General features: G+C 57.5%; 1 protein-coding gene across 4 annotated transcripts in view; it reads right to left on the bottom strand.

Annotated features, from left to right (window-relative positions):
- ARHGEF10L (Rho guanine nucleotide exchange factor 10 like) overlaps positions 1-9,686 on the bottom strand; it is a gene marked incomplete at both ends in the record, with an annotated part of 102,852 nt that extends 93,166 nt beyond the window's left edge. For 3 of the 4 annotated variants that reach the window (XM_080691100.1, XM_080691101.1, XM_080691102.1), the window contains 3 exons: positions 3,047-3,083; positions 3,851-4,033; positions 9,641-9,677. In XM_080691100.1, coding sequence (XP_080547226.1) covers positions 3,047-3,083; positions 3,851-4,033; positions 9,641-9,677 — 257 coding nt within the window. Of the gene's footprint in view, positions 1-3,046; positions 3,084-3,850; positions 4,034-9,640 lie in introns of all 4 variants that reach the window. The other variant, XM_080691103.1, reaches the window with a different exon arrangement.
- Positions 9,687-16,881: the final 7,195 nt, after the last annotated feature.

The following is a 16,881-nucleotide window of genomic DNA, read 5'->3' as shown; positions in this document are numbered from 1 at the left end:
GACTGGGTCTCACTAAGTTATTTAGGCCGGCCTCCAGCTTGCAATCCTCCTGCTTCAGCCTCCCAAGTAGCTGGGTCTGCAGGCACGCACCACCGCGCCCAGCAGAGCTCTTGTTTTTCAAAGCAGGGTTTGCTTGGTGACCACCTTTGGGGACAGTTTTAAAAAAGAAGAAAAAAATCAAATTTTTGTTTCCTTTTCTCTTGGATAAAGGGGTTTTAGAAAATGAACTGGATGGATTCTCCTCCAGACGACTCCAGAGTGGGAAATCACTGCCCGGCGAAGCGGCTGTCCCTTAGGTAAAGGTGAAGCTGAAAACCTTGTGGAGAGCACTGGAGAGGGAGTCCGGTGGCCCCAGCATCTCACTGTGTGAAATGACCCCCACAACCTCCACACTTGGGATATTAAGGGGCCTCTCGGGGCTCCTCCCCAATCAGCGCTCCACCAGGGGCGCGTGTCCCATAAACAGAAAAGCCCTTGCACTCAAAAGCCATGCCTCTTCATTACTGGGTTAGAGAGAAGCCGACCCCAGCACCCCAGCGCTCAGGCAGATCCTCCCTCCAGCAGCAGCTGCTGACTTGTTGGCTGGTGGGTGGGTCCTGGGGTCTGAACCTAAGCACACTCTACCTTCAAGTATACCCCAGCCCTTTTTTACTTTTTGTTCTGGAATAAGATCTCACTAGGTTGCTGAAAGTCTCACTAAATTGTCGAGCCTGGCCTTGAACCTGCAATCCTCCTTTCTCAGCCTCCCAAGTGCAGGGAATACAGGTGTGTGCCATCACTGCGGGCTAGCAGCTGCTGGCTTTACAGGCACACTGAAGACAGGCGGGAGCCCCACCACCATCTCAGTTACGCGTCATGGCGCTTCCTGATGGGTGTTATTACTCCGCCTAACAGATGGGGACACTGGGGCTCAGAGAGGTTCCCAGGCAGCCCAAAGCCACACAGCAAGTGAGGGGCTGAGCTGATGAGCTCAGCCCTCGAGGCCCCCGGGGATGGTGTTCAAGGGAGGCAGGGTAACTCCAGGATGAGTTTAGAACACGTGGCGACGGGGTGGAGTGGCGGCCCCTCTCCCTGCCTGAACCACAGCCCACTGGGAGCCATCCTGCCCCACGGGATGGCGGACAACACGCAGTGAACACCAGCTCCAGGGGCCACTGCTCACCCGGCCTCAGCGTGGCGCCGGCCGCCAGTCTGACGTGTGACCTGGCTGCAGAATCACTGAGGCTGAGCGCAGAAGCCAGGTCCCCAGACTCAGCAGGGCCACTGGGTCACGGGCACAGGGAAAAGGCAGGCGGGATGGGGGGCGCCGCTGGAGAGAACCAAGAGCCAGGCCCGGGAGAGCTGCCCTGGCTGCCCACCCAAGCTCTCACCGCTCCCAGCCCTGCCTCTGCTAGGGGCTGCCTCTGTGTGGACACCCACGCCAGCCCGCCCCATGCCCATCATGAATTTATACTCACAAGACCCCCCAGCCAGCCCTCTCCAGTGAACCCTGGGCATCCTTGCCCATCCTGCTGGGAGAGTCTGCCGCCCCGCTGGACTGTTTCTCTGCAGTTCACTCCTGGAGGGCTTGGGTCCCTCGGAGGATCCCCGCATCGCAGCCCACCCCCAGCCGGGCACAGGGCGACTGGCTGCTGATTCACATCCCCGGGGAGGAGAGGCTGGCCCTAGTTCTGAACTTAATTACACAGCCCGGGCAGAGCAGAAGTCCTCCCACGTCCACCCACACTGGGCAGCAAATGAGCAGAGAGGAGGGCTCCATCCCCAACTCCATCCCCGGGCTCCATCCCCAGGCTCCGTCCAGCTGCCACCTGCATCTCAGAGACCTGAGACCTCCTGCTGCGCGACGCCTGCCTGAGAATCAGAGCCCCACCAGGAGAGCCAGGGTTTTTTTGTTTTTGTTTTTGTTTTTGTTTTGGTGGTACTAGGGGCGGAACCCAGAAGCTTTCTACCTCCGGACTATACTCCCAGACCTTTTTATGTATATATATTTTATTTGGAAACAGGGTCTCCTTAAGTTGCCGAAAGCCTCACTAAGTAGCTGAGGCTGGCTTCGAACCCATGCGATCCTCCTGTCTCAGCCTCCCAAGCACGGGGATTACAAGTGTGCGCCACCACGCCCAGCTAGAGCCAGGGTTTAAACAGCTCGGGGTTGATGAGAGTTGCCCCACATTGCTGAGGCTATCTGGGAACCTGTGATCCTCCCGTCTCAGCCTCCCCAGGACTGGGATCACAGGCGTGAGCCACCAACCTGGCTGACAGCCAGGACTTAAACCGGGGCCTGGAGCCCCACTGTGTAGAAGAGGAGGCCCTGGGTACCAGCATCCTCAGCTTCCAACCCAGAGAGCGCATGGGGAGGGGGAGCTGGGTGAAAGCAACTGCCCTCAGCGCCGGCCTGAAGCTAGGCGGTTCAGGGAAGAAGCAGCAGCCTGTTTTCCAGAAAAGGCCTGGGATCAGTGCCGGAGCTGGGGTCCTGATGCGGGCACCCGGCCTCCCAGCTCCCACAGGCTGCCAGGTGCAGGAGGGCAGCATCCCAATGACGACGGGAAGGGCCGGCCTTGGAAGAAGAAATGACGTGGCCAAACGTCCGCAACAGACGCACACTCGGGTCACCACGACGGCCAGCGGGAGGAAGCACCCTGGCCGCCTGTGCGGCAAAGAAACGGGGACGTGGAGGGCTGGGTGACTGCCGAGGCCACGGGCCAGCGCGGGTCAGAGGCGGGGCGGGCCGGGCCTGCTCTCTGTGATCTCACAGGCTCCTGGCCGAGGGACCGAGGGACCGAAGAGGCCACGGTCAATCAAAGGGACGTCCCCCGTGGCACGGGGTCTCAGTGAAGTGAGTCCTCCTTAGCCAAGGCCTGCCCTGGCCTCTTCCTTGGCTCCACCCTGTTGGAGCGCTCTCTTTCAGGCTCTCTCTCTCTCTCTCTATCGGTCCTTCTCCCTTCCTCCCTCCCTCACGCACACACACACACTACACCACCACCACCACCATCACCACCACACCAGCCTCGCCTCTTTTCCCAACAACACAGGAGTGAGGCCCGCTTACTCTGTCTGGAGCTGTGTGGCCGCCGGGTCCGGGTCCGCTGAAGAGAAGCAGAGGGAGAGAGAGCCTGTCAGGCAGGAGGCAGGCCAGCTGAGAAAAGTCAAAGGCCTGTTCCCGCCCCTTCCCCGCCTCCCTGGGGTGCTGGGACCCGGCCAGCCTGGGTGCCTGCTGGGCTCCGGTCTCCCTTCCCCCAGACGCTCAGTGATTAAGCTCCCTACCTGTCACCTGCACATCCCCGCCCCCACCCACAGGCCGCCCAGAACCAGCACCGCAGCCCGCAGCCCAGGCTCCCCCACCCAGGCTCCACCAGGAGTTCCCTGTCCCCAGCCTGCAGGAAGTTCCGGCTGGTCCGGTCCCCAGAGTCTCTCCCAGATGACAGTATCTAAGAGTCCAGCAGCTACCATTTAGGGCCAGTCCTATCAGGACCCGCCCACCCGGGTCCCAGGCTCCCCAAGGCAGATGGAGGGAGGCCTGGGAGCTGCTCCTCTCGGGGCGGGCTCTGGGGGCGGGGGGCGCTGCCAGGAAGGCTTCTTCGGAGACCAAGCTCCGGGCAGCCACTGTCTCCACAGCAAAACCCAGGCCAACCTTGTCCATTTACCAAGTGCCAAAGTGCGCCAGATGTCGCGGGAATGCTAGGAATCTCCCTTCCCAAGGGAAGCTGCGGAATGCAGCGTCTTCCCAGCGGCTCCCTTCCTGCTTTCTGGGGACAGCGGAGGGGCCACCAGGCATCCCTGGGAGCCTGAGTTTCCTCTCTGCACTCTGCAGCCCCAGATGCGTGGAGCTGGGGGGTTCCCAGAAACACCTTACCAGTGTGGGGGGCAGAGTCAAAGTCGATCAGCGGGGCGTCTGCCTCCCTCCCCGGGACGAGGCCAGGAACGCCGAGGCCTGAGCTGGTGTCCTCCTCATCACTGTCGTCGAACTCGAAGGCCTCTCCAGGGTCCTCTTCTGCCTCGGGGGAGGGGCCTGGGGCTCCAGGAACCAGCAGATCTCCTGGAGGAGAGGAGGAGTTGGCCGGGCAGCGGGGAATGAGAGCCCTTCTCAGGGGTCCAGCGCAGGCCAGCTGGTCCGACGGGGGTCCTGAGGTGCCCAGGCGGAGCACGCGGCAGCAGGGGGCGGGCGGGTGAGCTCCTGGGCCGAGTGGGCACATCCGTGCTCCAACTTGTCTCCCCTCCCATTTGCCATTTCCGTCTTTGGGGAGCAAGCAGCCCTTCCGAGTGTGCCTATGCACACGTGTGCACACGGGCTCACGCCTTCACGTGTACCTCTGGGTGTGCTTAGGTGTCGGTGAGTGTCATGTAGGTGCAAATGTCTGTGCTGCATTTGACACTTTAATTGGTAGGAAACTCGGCTGCCTGGCAATGCCTGGGACTAACAGACAGATGGACAGACGGACGGATGGACGGACAGACGGACAGACAGTGCTCAGGTACTAGGGCCCAGCTGGCTGGCGTGCGGGCAGGGCCCGGAGCTCCAGCACACAGCAGGTCAGCTGCCAGGGCCTTGCTCCCTGCTGAGGTCTCCAGGGGAGGTCGCCTTCAGGCCTCCTGGCCCCTCCTCATTCTTCAAAGCTGAACTCAAACAGAAAGACCCTCCTTGCCAGGCAGGAGGATGGTGGTCAGGGCTCAACAACTTCTGTTAAACTCGGGAACGAACGGACCTGTGCTGTAAAGCCTAACAGCCCCTCGCCTCTCTGGCCATTCCTCCACGGGTGGCTCCTGGCCCCCCACCTCCAAGACTCCTCTCCTAGAACCCGGGGCTGAATCTGCCTCTGCTCCTGAAAACCCTCTCCAAGGCCAAAGGCGGCTCGGCCTGGTTTAAAGGCACATGGCTGAGCGGCCCTCCTTGAGTAGGGCCGGTCAGCTGAGTGGTGCTGCCGCTCGGCAAGTCACTGCCTGTCTCGGCACCTGGGCTTCCTCCTCTGGGCAGTGGGCAGCCCACCCAGCCCTCCCGCAGGCGGAGCTGCGGGATGCAGGACGCTCTGCTGGGACCACCTCGCACCCCCAGGATGTCCAGCATCCTCTCTGACCCCGCCCACCGCAGGCCAGTCACAGCTGGCTGCGCCAGCCCACAATGCCTCAGATGCACCGCCAGGGGTCCCCGAGTCATTTCCCCCAAGAATCTCTGGAGAAAGTCCCTGCTGGCGCAGCAGAAAATTTCAACTTCTCTCCACAGGGGCCCAAGCTTCCCAGAACAGCACATGTTAGGTGCAGATGAATCTAATTCAAGACACCCTTTCCTCCCCCGCTGGCCACAGGGTGAAGAGCGATGGACAGGTGGAGTCCACTGGGGTGGGGGGCCAGTGGACGGCCTCCCCTGGGCAGTGACGGGGCCCGCGACACAGGCGCCATCCCCCGGTGTGGAGGAAAAGCAGGTGCTTGGCGCCTGAGGTGCACGCGCACAGCCGCAACTAAAGCCTCACGACCAGAGCGTTTATACAAAGAGGCTGGAGACGGCAGGGCAGGAGAGGAGCCGCGGTAACGCAGCAGCTCGCAAGCGGGCTCCGCGGGAACCAGCCCAGTTCCGGGTCTGCACGCTTTCCACCAGAAAGAGGCTTGAGCCTTTGGACATTTTGCCCGTGGTAACAAATTAACCAAGGAAAATACAGGACTTGGGAGGGAAGCGGGACACTGGTGTTCAAATGACGAGCCCACTGGCGGCTCATATTATCAGTTAGGGATTCCCAGCCAGCATTTTTGTTTGAATTTCAATTGTTTGTTTAAGCTATTTTAAAGTACTGTATAAAGCTGGGCGTGGTGGTACACGCTTGAAACCCCAGTACTTGGGAGGCTGAGACGGGAGGATCCCCAGTTCACAGCCGGCCTCAGCTGCACAAGGCCCTCTCTGCAACTTAATGCAACTCTGTTTTGAAATAAACAATAAAGTAGGACTGGGGGGGGGGGGTATATGTCACCTCTAGGAGGATGACAACAGGGGTTTTGGGGTCACTGCTGTCTGTTTCCCACTCTTGTGCCCCACTGGTGCAGTGCCCAGCACGCGCCAGGCGGGCGACAAACATCTGTCAAACACATGCACACACACACGCCTGCTGTCCCAGCTATGGGTTGTGGTTTTATTTTTATTTCTTTGGTAGTAGTGGGGATTTAACGCAGAGACATTCTACCTCTAGGCTACAACCTCCTGTGCTATATTTATTTTCTTACTTACTTACTTACTTATTTAGTGTGTGTGTGTGTGTGTGTGTGTGTGTGTGTGTGTGTGTGTGTTACTGGAGATGGAACCCAGGGGGCATTCTACCTCTGAGGTACACACCAGCTTTTTGTTCTTTTTTTTTTTTTTTTTTTTTTTTTGCGGGTTTGGGGATGGAACCCAGGGGCATTCAAGCTCCGAGCTACACCCCTGCCCTTTTTTTTTTTTTTTTTATTCCTTATTTTGAAACCAGGTCTCACTGAGTTGCAGAGGGCCTCACTAAGTAGCCGAGGCTGTTGGTGAACTGAGATCCTCCTGTCTCAGCCTCCCACATGCTGGGATTACAAACGTGCGCCACCACGCCTGGCATTTTATTCTTTATTTTGAAACAGGGTCTGCATTGCAAATCTAAGTAGCTGAGGCTGTCCACGAACTGTGATCCTTCTGTCTCACCCTCCCAAGTACTGGGCTTACAACGGTGTGTGACCACACCTGGCTATTTTTTTTTTAATTTTTTAAAAAAGAGTCTTGTTAAATTGCTGAGGCTGGCCTCAAACTGCAATCCTCCTGTCTCAGCCTCCCAAGTCCTGGGATTACAGGCATCCATACATTGACATACCGCCTTCGGGTTTGCTTGTTTGTTTGTACTGGGGATTCAACCTAGGGGCATCCTACCACTGAGCTACCCTGCCAGCCCTTTTCATTTTTTATTTTGAAATCTCTCTCTCTCTCTCTCTCTCTCTCTCTCTCTCTCTCTTTTTTTTTTTTTTTTTGGTGGTACTGGGGTTCCTGGAAGTCCTTCTACCTCCGGGCTACACTCCCAGACCTATTTTTATTTTATATATTTTGAAACAGGGTCTCGTAAACCAGCACAGCTGGCTTCGAACCTGCGCGATCCTCCTGTCTCTGCCTCCGAAGCGCGGGGATTACAAGCGTGCGCCACCACGCCCAGCACCTGTCTCTCTCTAACTTATCACGTGCTAACCTTAAACCTGCGATCCTCTTGGCTCAGCCTCCCAAGTACAGGCATTCGCCATCACACCCAGCTATAAATATTTTTCAAATACTAAAATAAATGACCACAAACTCCCCGCCTCTATTTTTGGGTGCGGGCCACCTGCCTTACGGGGCTTGCCCAGCCTTCGGTGCCTTGATTCTCCCGCCCACTGGACCTGCCCGGTGGGCGAGGCTCCCCTGCACACTCATGGTGCCGCCACCGTGACTAAGGATTTGGGGCCGTGCCACCTGGGCTCAGCGGGACCCCGCTGTCCAGGCGCTAGTGGCCCGAGCGTGGAGTTGCTTGTCCCCCGCCAAGCTTCATTCAGCTTCTGGTCTGCAGACAAGGCCGACAGTGGTAACTACAGACGAGATCGGCACCTGGCACAGGTCCGCGCCCGCCAGCCGTCAGCTATTCTGACCACGATGACCCTCCTGATTATTATTGTGGGTCATTGTGTCATCATCTTCGGCTCCTGTCATCAGGATTACTATTATTACAGCCCTGTCGGAGCCGGGGCCTGTGTCTGGGTGGGTGGCCAGGCAGCCGCCCTGCCTTCTGCCCCGGGCACTGTCAGGGACTCGGGGCACAACTTCCGCGCCTCCTTCCTCTAGGAGCAAAGAGCCTCAGCCACCCCATCAGCATCATCTATGCAGCCACCTGTGATGGCCGCCTGGGAGCTGAGGAGGAAGAAAGGCCTGGCCCCGGGTGACCAGGAGCTCACAGCAGAAGAGAGATGGGCTGGGAGAGGGGACCTGGTGCTCTCTGGGCTTCAGGAAAGGCTCTGGGCTGAAGCTGAAAGGGATGGGGCCGAGGCAGGAGCAGAGGGAGGAGGGAGAGCCAGCAGCAGGTGCCCGGGGGCTGCAGAGGTGAGCAGGGGAAGGAGCCTCCGCTCACGCGGGCCGGGGAGCCCTCCTCAGGAACTGGAACAATGGAGCGGCTCTCAGAGGCCCAGAAAACAGCAAAGGGCCAGTCCTGCCTGACAGCAACAGTCAATACAGAGGGAGCAGAGCATGCTTGTCCGATGTCTGCTGAACAAAACCAGCCATCTCGACTGTAAGGTCCATTTTCTCCTGGCTCCCCCCGTAGGCAGGGTGCCATCAGCAGCAGGGGCCGGCCTCAGGGGGCCATCCTGGGACCCCGAGTCCTGGCCACCACGGCAGCAGGTGCATTTGCCACCCTCCCTCCAGGCAATCAGACAGAAAAATCGGCGGCCTAGCCCAGGGTAATTAGGAGCAGATCTGAGCCCTTCCTAACCACCTGGACAGGTGGCCTGACGGGCTGATCGCCCATGCTTTTGATATTCCTGGACACGCCCTGTCTCTCAAAGACCACACCCACCCAAGTCCAGGAGGAGGGATTCTGGGGATCTCGAGAAGCCACCCACCGCCAGGGCACAGGCGGCCCCTCAGGGCACGGCACACGGCTGTCCTGCCGACACCCACGGCGGCCTGCCTGCCCCCATTCACTGAGTCACTGGTGAGCACCCACCAGCACCTGACCTACACTTCAGCGGGTGGCAACGTGGGAGAGGGTGTCATTACGCCCCCCGTGTTCATCGGTGATGACTCTGAGCCACAGAGACACCACGTCACTCCAGCGAGCCCACAGGGTAAGTGGCAGGGCGGGGATCCAGACCCAGACTGGGCGGGCGACGAAGCCCTCGCTCGTGCCCACTCTGCCACCCCGCCTCCTGAGGCGGTTCCACCCACGGCCCTGGGCTCCGGGGTGGGCCTGGACCACCTGCAGGCTCTGAGGCCCCAGCACTGAGGACGCCAAATAAAATACAGGATGCTGGCTTGAATTTCAGATAAACAATGAATAATTTTGTTAGTTTACGCTTGTGTTTCTTTCTGGCTCTTCTCCCCCCCCCCCCGCTAAATCTGGTATCCGTAGGACACTGTCACCTGGCCTTTCCCTCAGCCTTAGCCCCCACCCTCGATCTGCAAGCATCTGCCTCAATGCCCCTCAGCCCAGACCCCAAACTGTCCACCCCCCTAGGCAATCTTTGAAAGACGGAAGACAGGTAGAAATAGCCTTTGCCAGCAGGCATGGTGGCAAATGCCTACAATCCCAGTACTTAGAAGGCTGAAACAGGAGGACTGCGTGCTCAAGGCCAGCTCAGAAACTCAGCAACCTAAAAGACCCTGTTTCAAAACAAAACATAAAAAGAACTGGGGATGTAGCTCGGAGGTAAAATGCTCCTAGGTTCCATCCCCTCTACCAAAACAGAAAAAAAGAATTAACCCTTGCCCAGTCCCTATTGAGAGAAGAAAAGTTGTTTCTAAATTATTTAGTGGGCAAGGAGCCTTAGGCAGACGGGGAAGGGACGGGACTGGCGGACGGTCAAGCTGGACTCATACGCGGGGACTCTACGCGCGTCCAGGCAGCCCCACCCGCCAGCCCCGGGGTCCCTTGAAAAGCCAGCAGGGCAGGGGTGCCTGGGCAAGTACCTATAGCAGGCCGTGGAAGAGGGTTGGAGGAAGCCATCAGACAAGGTCCAGCTCAGGTCAGCGCCGTCCCGGCTGCTCGCCTATAGAAAAAAAAAAGGCCAGAAATCCAATTAAATGGCACTCGAGGCTGAAGCTTCAGCAACAGAGATCCCTGGCCCCAGTGCGCACCCCGGCCGGGCAGTTCCCATGGGCTTCCCAGCAGCTCCTGGGCGTGGGGCAGCCCCAGCAAGTGCCCAGCCTCCACCGGGCATTAATCATTAACCTGCAGAGAAGCCAGCCGAGGAGCCATAAAACCCCATCTTCCCAGAAGCCTCCGCTGCCGCAGACCTTCCCTGCCCTCTGGTTTAAAGGAAGGCCCTCGTTCCAGAAGCTGGACCAGCCACGGACGCAGCTGGACGCTTCCTCCTGCAGGCTGCCTGGTCATCAGGGGCTCAGCAGTCCCCTCCTGTGGCCCTGCCGGAGGTCAGTCAGTCTGTGGGTCAGTCAGGGGTGGGTGGTATGAGACAGGGCAGAGTCCCAGATGCCCCTGCCCAGGAAGCGCCCCTCACATCACAGTGGGGACCACTGTCTGTAAGCCAGTGCCTCCGCTGGCCTCGAGGGCCCTGGAGCAACCCTGCCAGGTCCCTGCCGAGGGGCCAGGGACAGTCCCCCTCATGCCCAGCTGCCACCCGACTCTGAGCTGGGGCTGCCTAGACTTCCCTGGGGACAACCCAGCGCGGGGCCAGGGAGCAGTGGCCTCTGGTCCGATCTGCCCTGCCACCAACTGGCTGTGTCTCTGCTTTCCTCACGGCTTTATTTTCAACTGGCTGATCAAATAAAAATGGAATGCATAAAAATGGTAATGCTAAGAACAGTAAACATTCAGGTAGTGTCTACCACGTCCCACGCGTTATTCTAAGCACTTCACAGATACGAATATCTATTAATCAAAACTGTAAATGGGAAGACGGAACCCAGAGTAGGCAGGTAACTTGCCCGAGATCACACAGCAAGGGACAGACAGGGCTCAAACCCAGGCCATGAAGCTGCACAGCAGACTCGCCTTCAGGAACCACTGCAGTCACCGCAACCCCCTCAAAATTCAAACAGTGGGAGAGATGTACAATAAAAAATCCACCCACCCACCCCCGCCCTAGGCCCTGATGCCCCAGAAGCAACCACTGATCCTGGTCTCTCAAAAATCCTTCCCATGGAGCCGGGCGTGGTGGCGCACACTTGTAATCCCAGCACTTGGGAGGCTGAGACAGGAGGATCGCACAGGTTCGAAGCCAGCCTCAGCTACTTAGTGAGGCTCTCAGCAACTTGGAAACCCTGTTTCCAAGTAAAGTATAAAATAGGTCTGGGAATATAGCCCGGAGGTAGAAAGCCTCTGGGTTCCATCCCCAGTATCACCAAAAAAAAAAAAAAAAAAAACCCTTCCCATGGGGCCAGGATGTTAGCTCAGTGGCAAAGCGCCTGCTTTGCAGGTGTGGCATTCTGGGTTCAATTCCCGGTTCCAAAAAGACAAAAAAAAAAAAAAAAAAAAAAAAAAAAAAAACTCTAAAAAAAAATAATAAGCTAAGAACAAACAAAAAAATCCTTCCCAAGCCAGGTGTGGTATTGCACCCCTGTAATCCTAGTACTGAGGAGGCTGAGACCGGAGGATGGCAGGTTCAAGGCCAGGCTTAGGAACTTAGCGAGACCCTGTTTCAAAATAAAATAGGGATGCAGGTATAGCTCGAAGGTAGAACGCCCCTGGGTTCAATACCAAGTACCAAAAATATTTTTAAAAAGTAAGAATCCCTCCCAAACAATCCATGCATTTACCAACTCTCCTATCTGTGCAAAGCCTCCTCGTTGGCGGTCTTGCTGTACACGGTTCCAGCTGCCCAGGTCCAGCTGCCCGCCATCCTCCCGTCACAGCCTTCCCCAGGCCGGGAGCCTGACGCCGCGTCCACACCGGGGCGCTGGGCGCACGTCACCCCGCGCTCCCGCCACCGCACGGCTTCCCAGGAAACGGAGCTCAGAGCCGCGAGACGGGGTGGGAAAGAGGGGGAGACCTCACTCCCTTCACACGCCTTACAGCTCGGAGTTAGAAGTGGTCTGTGTCAGTTACTGACGCCAAGCTGGATTATTTGTTGTTGCTAATTTTTTTACCTTGACCCCTTTAGAAGTTAAACTTTATCACAGGCCTGAGCATAGGGCATATGCCTAGGGTTCCATACTCGGAACATATTCCCTGCAGAACCGGGGAAACTGTGCACATAGCTTTGTGTACAGGAGGCAGCGGAGCAAGGCCCGTGCTGAAACTACTTGTTTTTTTGTTTGTTGGTTTTTTGGGTTTTGTTGGTTTTTTGTTTTTTTTTTTTTTTTTTTTGCTTAAATCCCAATGATAATTTCAGAACACGACGTAGATATCGGCCTCACTGGGTTTTTTGTTTGTTTGTTTGTTTGCTTGTTTTGCTTTGTGTTTATGATACTGGAAATTGAACTAAGGGGTATTCTACCTCCAAGCTACACCCCCCAGCCCTTTTTATTTTTTTGTTTGGAAACAGGATCGCCCTAGGTAGTTGAGAGTCTATGCTGCCGAGGCTGGCCTTGAACCTGCGATCCTCCTGTCTCAGGCAAGTATTAGAACTTTAGGGATGTGCTGCCTGGCAGCTTTGCTGGCTTCTAGTTTGTTTCTTTCTTTCTTTTCTTTCTTTCTTTTTTTTTTTTTATTCATTTATTTATTTGGTACTGGGAGTTGAACCAGGGGCATTCTACCTCCAAGCCACACCACCAGCCCTTTCTATCTTTTACTTAGAAAGAGGGTTTTGCCAGGCTGCTCAGCATCTCCCTCTGTTGCTAAGCTGGCCTCAAACCTGGCAGCCTCTCGCCTCAGCCCCCCAAGCACTGGGATTGCAGGCGCCGGCCACCACACCTCACTGTTAAGGGCAGCGCTGCATTTTATTTTATTTTGGACATCCCATGATGATACAATGTCTGTCGCGTACGAGAAGGCTGCCTTGGTCTTTGGGCATCATAAACAATGCAGCGAAGGGCACCTTCCGCACCCCAGGCCTGGCGCAGGTGGGCGAGCCTGCAAGGCCCCTCCTAGAAACACTGCCGCGTCCCCAAAGAGAGGCGCGCTGCTCCATCTGATGGATGCCGCGTGCACCTGTGCCTCTCAGACCCGCGCTGAAAACTCTCGGGACAACAATTCCATCTTCGGCAGGTCGGCGGAGCAGACTCAAGCACCTGCAAACCGCTTTGCAAGCTGGTAGATCAGACGACGGCACAGAAGTCCCCCTGCGTGGCCTCCCTGCGGGCTGCTGCACGACCCCCCGGCCCTGCTCAGCCTTCCTCTGAGGGCGCCAAAAGCCTCCAGGAGGGAAGGAGCAGGGAGGCACACCCATTTTACAAAGGCAAAAGAGAGGTGACCCCCCAAGCCTCATGGGTAAGCTGCTTCTTAAATGAGATGTAGTGATGCAGAAAGCAGGTACCACTCCATCCTGGGCTGAGTTCAGGGCCCTTCCCTCCCAGGCTAAAGACCCCAGTCTCCTCTCCTTACCCTGCGCCCTGCGGGGCAGATTCCCACCACCTGCTGCAAGCCGAAGGCTTCCCCAGCCAGGAGAGAGATGCGGTAATTGTGGAGCCTCGGCCGTTAGCTGCACTATCCCATCTAATCTCAGAACATCCCGTTTTACAGATGAAGAAACAGAGGTGCAGTCAGGTAAGGATCTGCCCCAGCTCACAGAGGCAAGAGGACCAGGTGGAGGTACAAGAATCCACACCAGGGAGCCCTGACCCAGAGCCTGGTCGCCATCCTCAGACCACGCTGTGCCCTGGACTTTGGGGCTGGAATCTGGGAGGCGCCTGTTGCAGGGTAACCTGCAGTCCCTGGGTAAGAGCCTGGCCACCGGCCAGCGGCCACCACTTGGCACACAGGCCACCAGCCTCCGCAGGACGTGGTGGGGGGACGGATGGCTCAGAATAGCCGGCTGCCACCTCTGCAGACCCTGGTGTGCAAAGGGCCTCGCAGCCAAAGAACCAGCAAGGGAACAGGGTGAAGACCCAGGCAAAGAGAAACAGAGACACACTGCCGCTTCCCGGGCGCCTTTAACATCCTCCCCGAGCTGGGTGTGGCCTCGAGCTTCGGGGTGGGACCTTGAACCCAAAGCACTGGGCTGTGATGCCCTGGAACACAGCCGCTCTCTGGAAAGCCACTCGGACCTCCCCAAGTCATCCATCCCCATGGCCATGGCCAGGACCGTGGCTGGCTCAAGAGGCTCTGATGCGGAGCGTCCACAGAACGGGAGGCCCTGGTGAGCTGGGAAGTCTAACCACTCGGGGATCCCAGCTCTGTTTCAGAAGCGCAGACGCAAGGGGTTGACGGAGCAGTCATGCTGGCGGAGGCTGGACCACAAAGGTGGCCTCTGACCTTCTCCTTCTGAATTTCCCAGACCCCAGACAGTGAGCATCAGGGGAAAGAAAATAAAATACAACCATCTGTACTTTGTTTTGTGTTTTTGTAATGCTGGGAATGAAACCCAGAGGGGTGTGTGTGTGTGTGTGTGTATACACGCATGTGTGTGTGTGTTACTGGGGATTGAACCCAGGGGCATTCTACCTCTGAGCTGCACCGCCAGCCCTATTTTTTATTTTTATTTTGAGACAAGATCTCACGAGGTCGATGAGAATCTCACTACTTGCTGAGGCTGTCCTCAAACCCACAATCCTCCTGTCTCAGCCTCCCGAGTACTGAGATGACAAAGGTCATCCACACCTGGCTTCATCTGCATTTTTGAAGCAAGAACTGTCAAAACTTCACCTTGGGAATCCAAGGTGGCGCTGTGGAAACTGAGTCTGGAGGGGGAAGGACTTGCCCGCGGCCATGGGGCTGTTCCCGCATCCTCCCTGAGGAGTCTCGGGCTGCCGGCTCTCATCAGATGCGCACTTGGCCAACCTGTCCCCCAGCTCAGACAGTCCACAGCAGACCCTCCTTCCCCTTCAGCTTCAGAATGGAGAGCCCAGGTCCCAAGCAGACAAGATTCTCCCCTCCCTTGGCCTCTCTGGTCTCAGCAGCTGCCGACCTGGTCTGGAATTCTGCCACAGCCCTCTGACCCTGTGAACCTGCTTCTCATCTCTGGGCCTCTGCTCAAACTGTTTCCTCCAGGCAGAATTCTCTCTCAACCAACAAACTCCTACTCAGCCTTCAAAACCCAGGCCCAGTTTCTCCTCTGACAACCTTCACATAGTGATCCCCAAGTCTGGTTGTAAAGTTTTTTTTGTTTGTTTTTGTTTTTTGTTTTTGCCGTACTGGAACCCAGGGGCATTCTACCTCCAAGCTGCATCCGCAGCCCTATTTTTTTAAATTATTTATCTTGAAACAGGGGTCTCACAGAGTTGCAAAGAGCCTCACTAAGCAGCTGAAGGTAGCTTCGAACCTGTGGTCCTCCTGTCTCAGCCTCCCAAGGGTTAAGATTACAAGCATAAGCCACCACGCCTGGCCACTGGGCTTCTTGGCACTTCGGGGTCAGCAGCACTGGCCCAGGTTCTGGCACTGGGCACCCTCTTGGTAACAGCTACCAAACCGATCAGTAAGCCTGGAACCTCCCCTGCCTGAGAACAAGGGCACAGACCAGGACTGCGGACTAGGGAGGCTGGTGTGCCTGGACCTGGAGGTGTGGGGCTTCTGCCCAGGGGAGGGGAGAGCAGAGGATGGAGGCAGATGGACTCTGGGGAGACAGAACAGATGCAAATGACAGGGGGCTGGAACAGGAAGCCAGAGGGCAGGAGCCTGTGGAGGGACCAGTGCCTGCACGAGGTGCCCAAGCCACCAGGTGGAGACAGGAGGCGCCGATGGCTCCCAGGGGCTCTGGAGCGAGGCCAGTGCCTTACCCAGGAAAGCAGGTGGAGCTCGGGGAGTGCAGCCGGACTGGTGCGTGGGAAGGGGCTCGGGCTCAGGCTGGGCTACACCAAGAAGCCTGATTCCACGCAGCTCCTTGGCCTTCCCCACCCCCCCCCCCCCCGTGCTCCTCGGCAGAGGTTGGCAGAGGCGAAGTGCAATGCTCTCCTTCTTAACAGTGCGCTGCCCAGGGCTCCCGCAGCGCCCCACTTTACAGACTGCTAAACCAAGTCCAGGCTGGGATCCTTCCAGCAGAGCACCAGCCCTGGGCCCACGACATTCAAAATGACGGCAGCTCTCATCCCCGGGCGACTCCAGGCCCCATGGTGGACGCTTTAGATTTTTCCTAATTGAATTCTCATGCCAGATGAGAAGCAGGAGGCCCAGAGGGACAGAGGGACGTCCTGGAGGTCACTGCCACTGAGCACGCAGGCAGGCAGGCACTGGGGAGCGGGCACTCCAGCTGGTCTGAGCGGATGAGGTGGCTGCCCCCTGGGAGTCCCCAGAAGGTGGGCATGAAGCCAAAGGGCCAGCAGGGCCCTGCCCCTCCCTGGCCTGGAGCTCTGCTCCACTCCAAGTGATTCCTGGGGGTGGGGGCAGCTGAAACTTCCTTTTCTCTTTGTAGGGAAGGGAGAGGGAGGCTCCAGGGGGAGGGCCAGCCTCCTCGCAGGAGCAGGGCCCGGCACAGGCTGGTCAATGGCTGGAGCCTCTCACAATGGCCGCTCTGTCCCAAGCTCAGAGTAGGCCCCCTCCGTGACCTCCCGGGCCAGCCCCTGGTCAATGACCCACAGGCAGAAATGGCAAGGGGCAGCCACTGCCGCCCCCCAGACCCCTGTGGGAAGGAGCAGGCAGAGGGGACCCCTGGGGGCTGTTGCCTGGGAAACCAGCCCCAGAAGTTGCTGGACCCAGCCAGGAAAGGGGACAGCCACCAGAATGTCCCAGCCTGCAGACACATTAACCCCTTTGTCCCCAGGATCCAGCAAAGCAGGGAGTTAGAAGCCACGGTGTAAGCCGGGCATGATGGCTCATGCTTGTAATCCCCGCGCTTGGGAGGCTGAGACAGGAGGATCGCACAGGTTCAAAGCCAGCCTCAGCTACTTAGTGAGGCTCTCAGCAACTTAGTGAGACCCTGTTTCCAAATAAAGTACAAAATAGATAGGTCTGGGAGTATAGCCCAGAAGTAGAAAGCCCCTGAGTTTCACCTCCCAGGACCACAAAAAGAAAAAAGAAGGAAAAGCCACGGTGTATATGAAAAGCCTTGCGCTGCCTGTGCACTGACGGGGCCTCCCTCTGCTTTGGGGGGACCCCAGATCCCCAGCCACATCCCAGAGGGGACTGAGACATGAGATGGAGACTTTGCTGTCACGCCGTC

Source organism: Muscardinus avellanarius, assembly GCF_963383645.1.
Source record: "Muscardinus avellanarius genome assembly, chromosome: 3".
Taxonomy (NCBI): domain Eukaryota; kingdom Metazoa; phylum Chordata; class Mammalia; order Rodentia; family Gliridae; genus Muscardinus; species Muscardinus avellanarius.
This window is presented reverse-complemented; position numbering and strand designations above follow the sequence as displayed.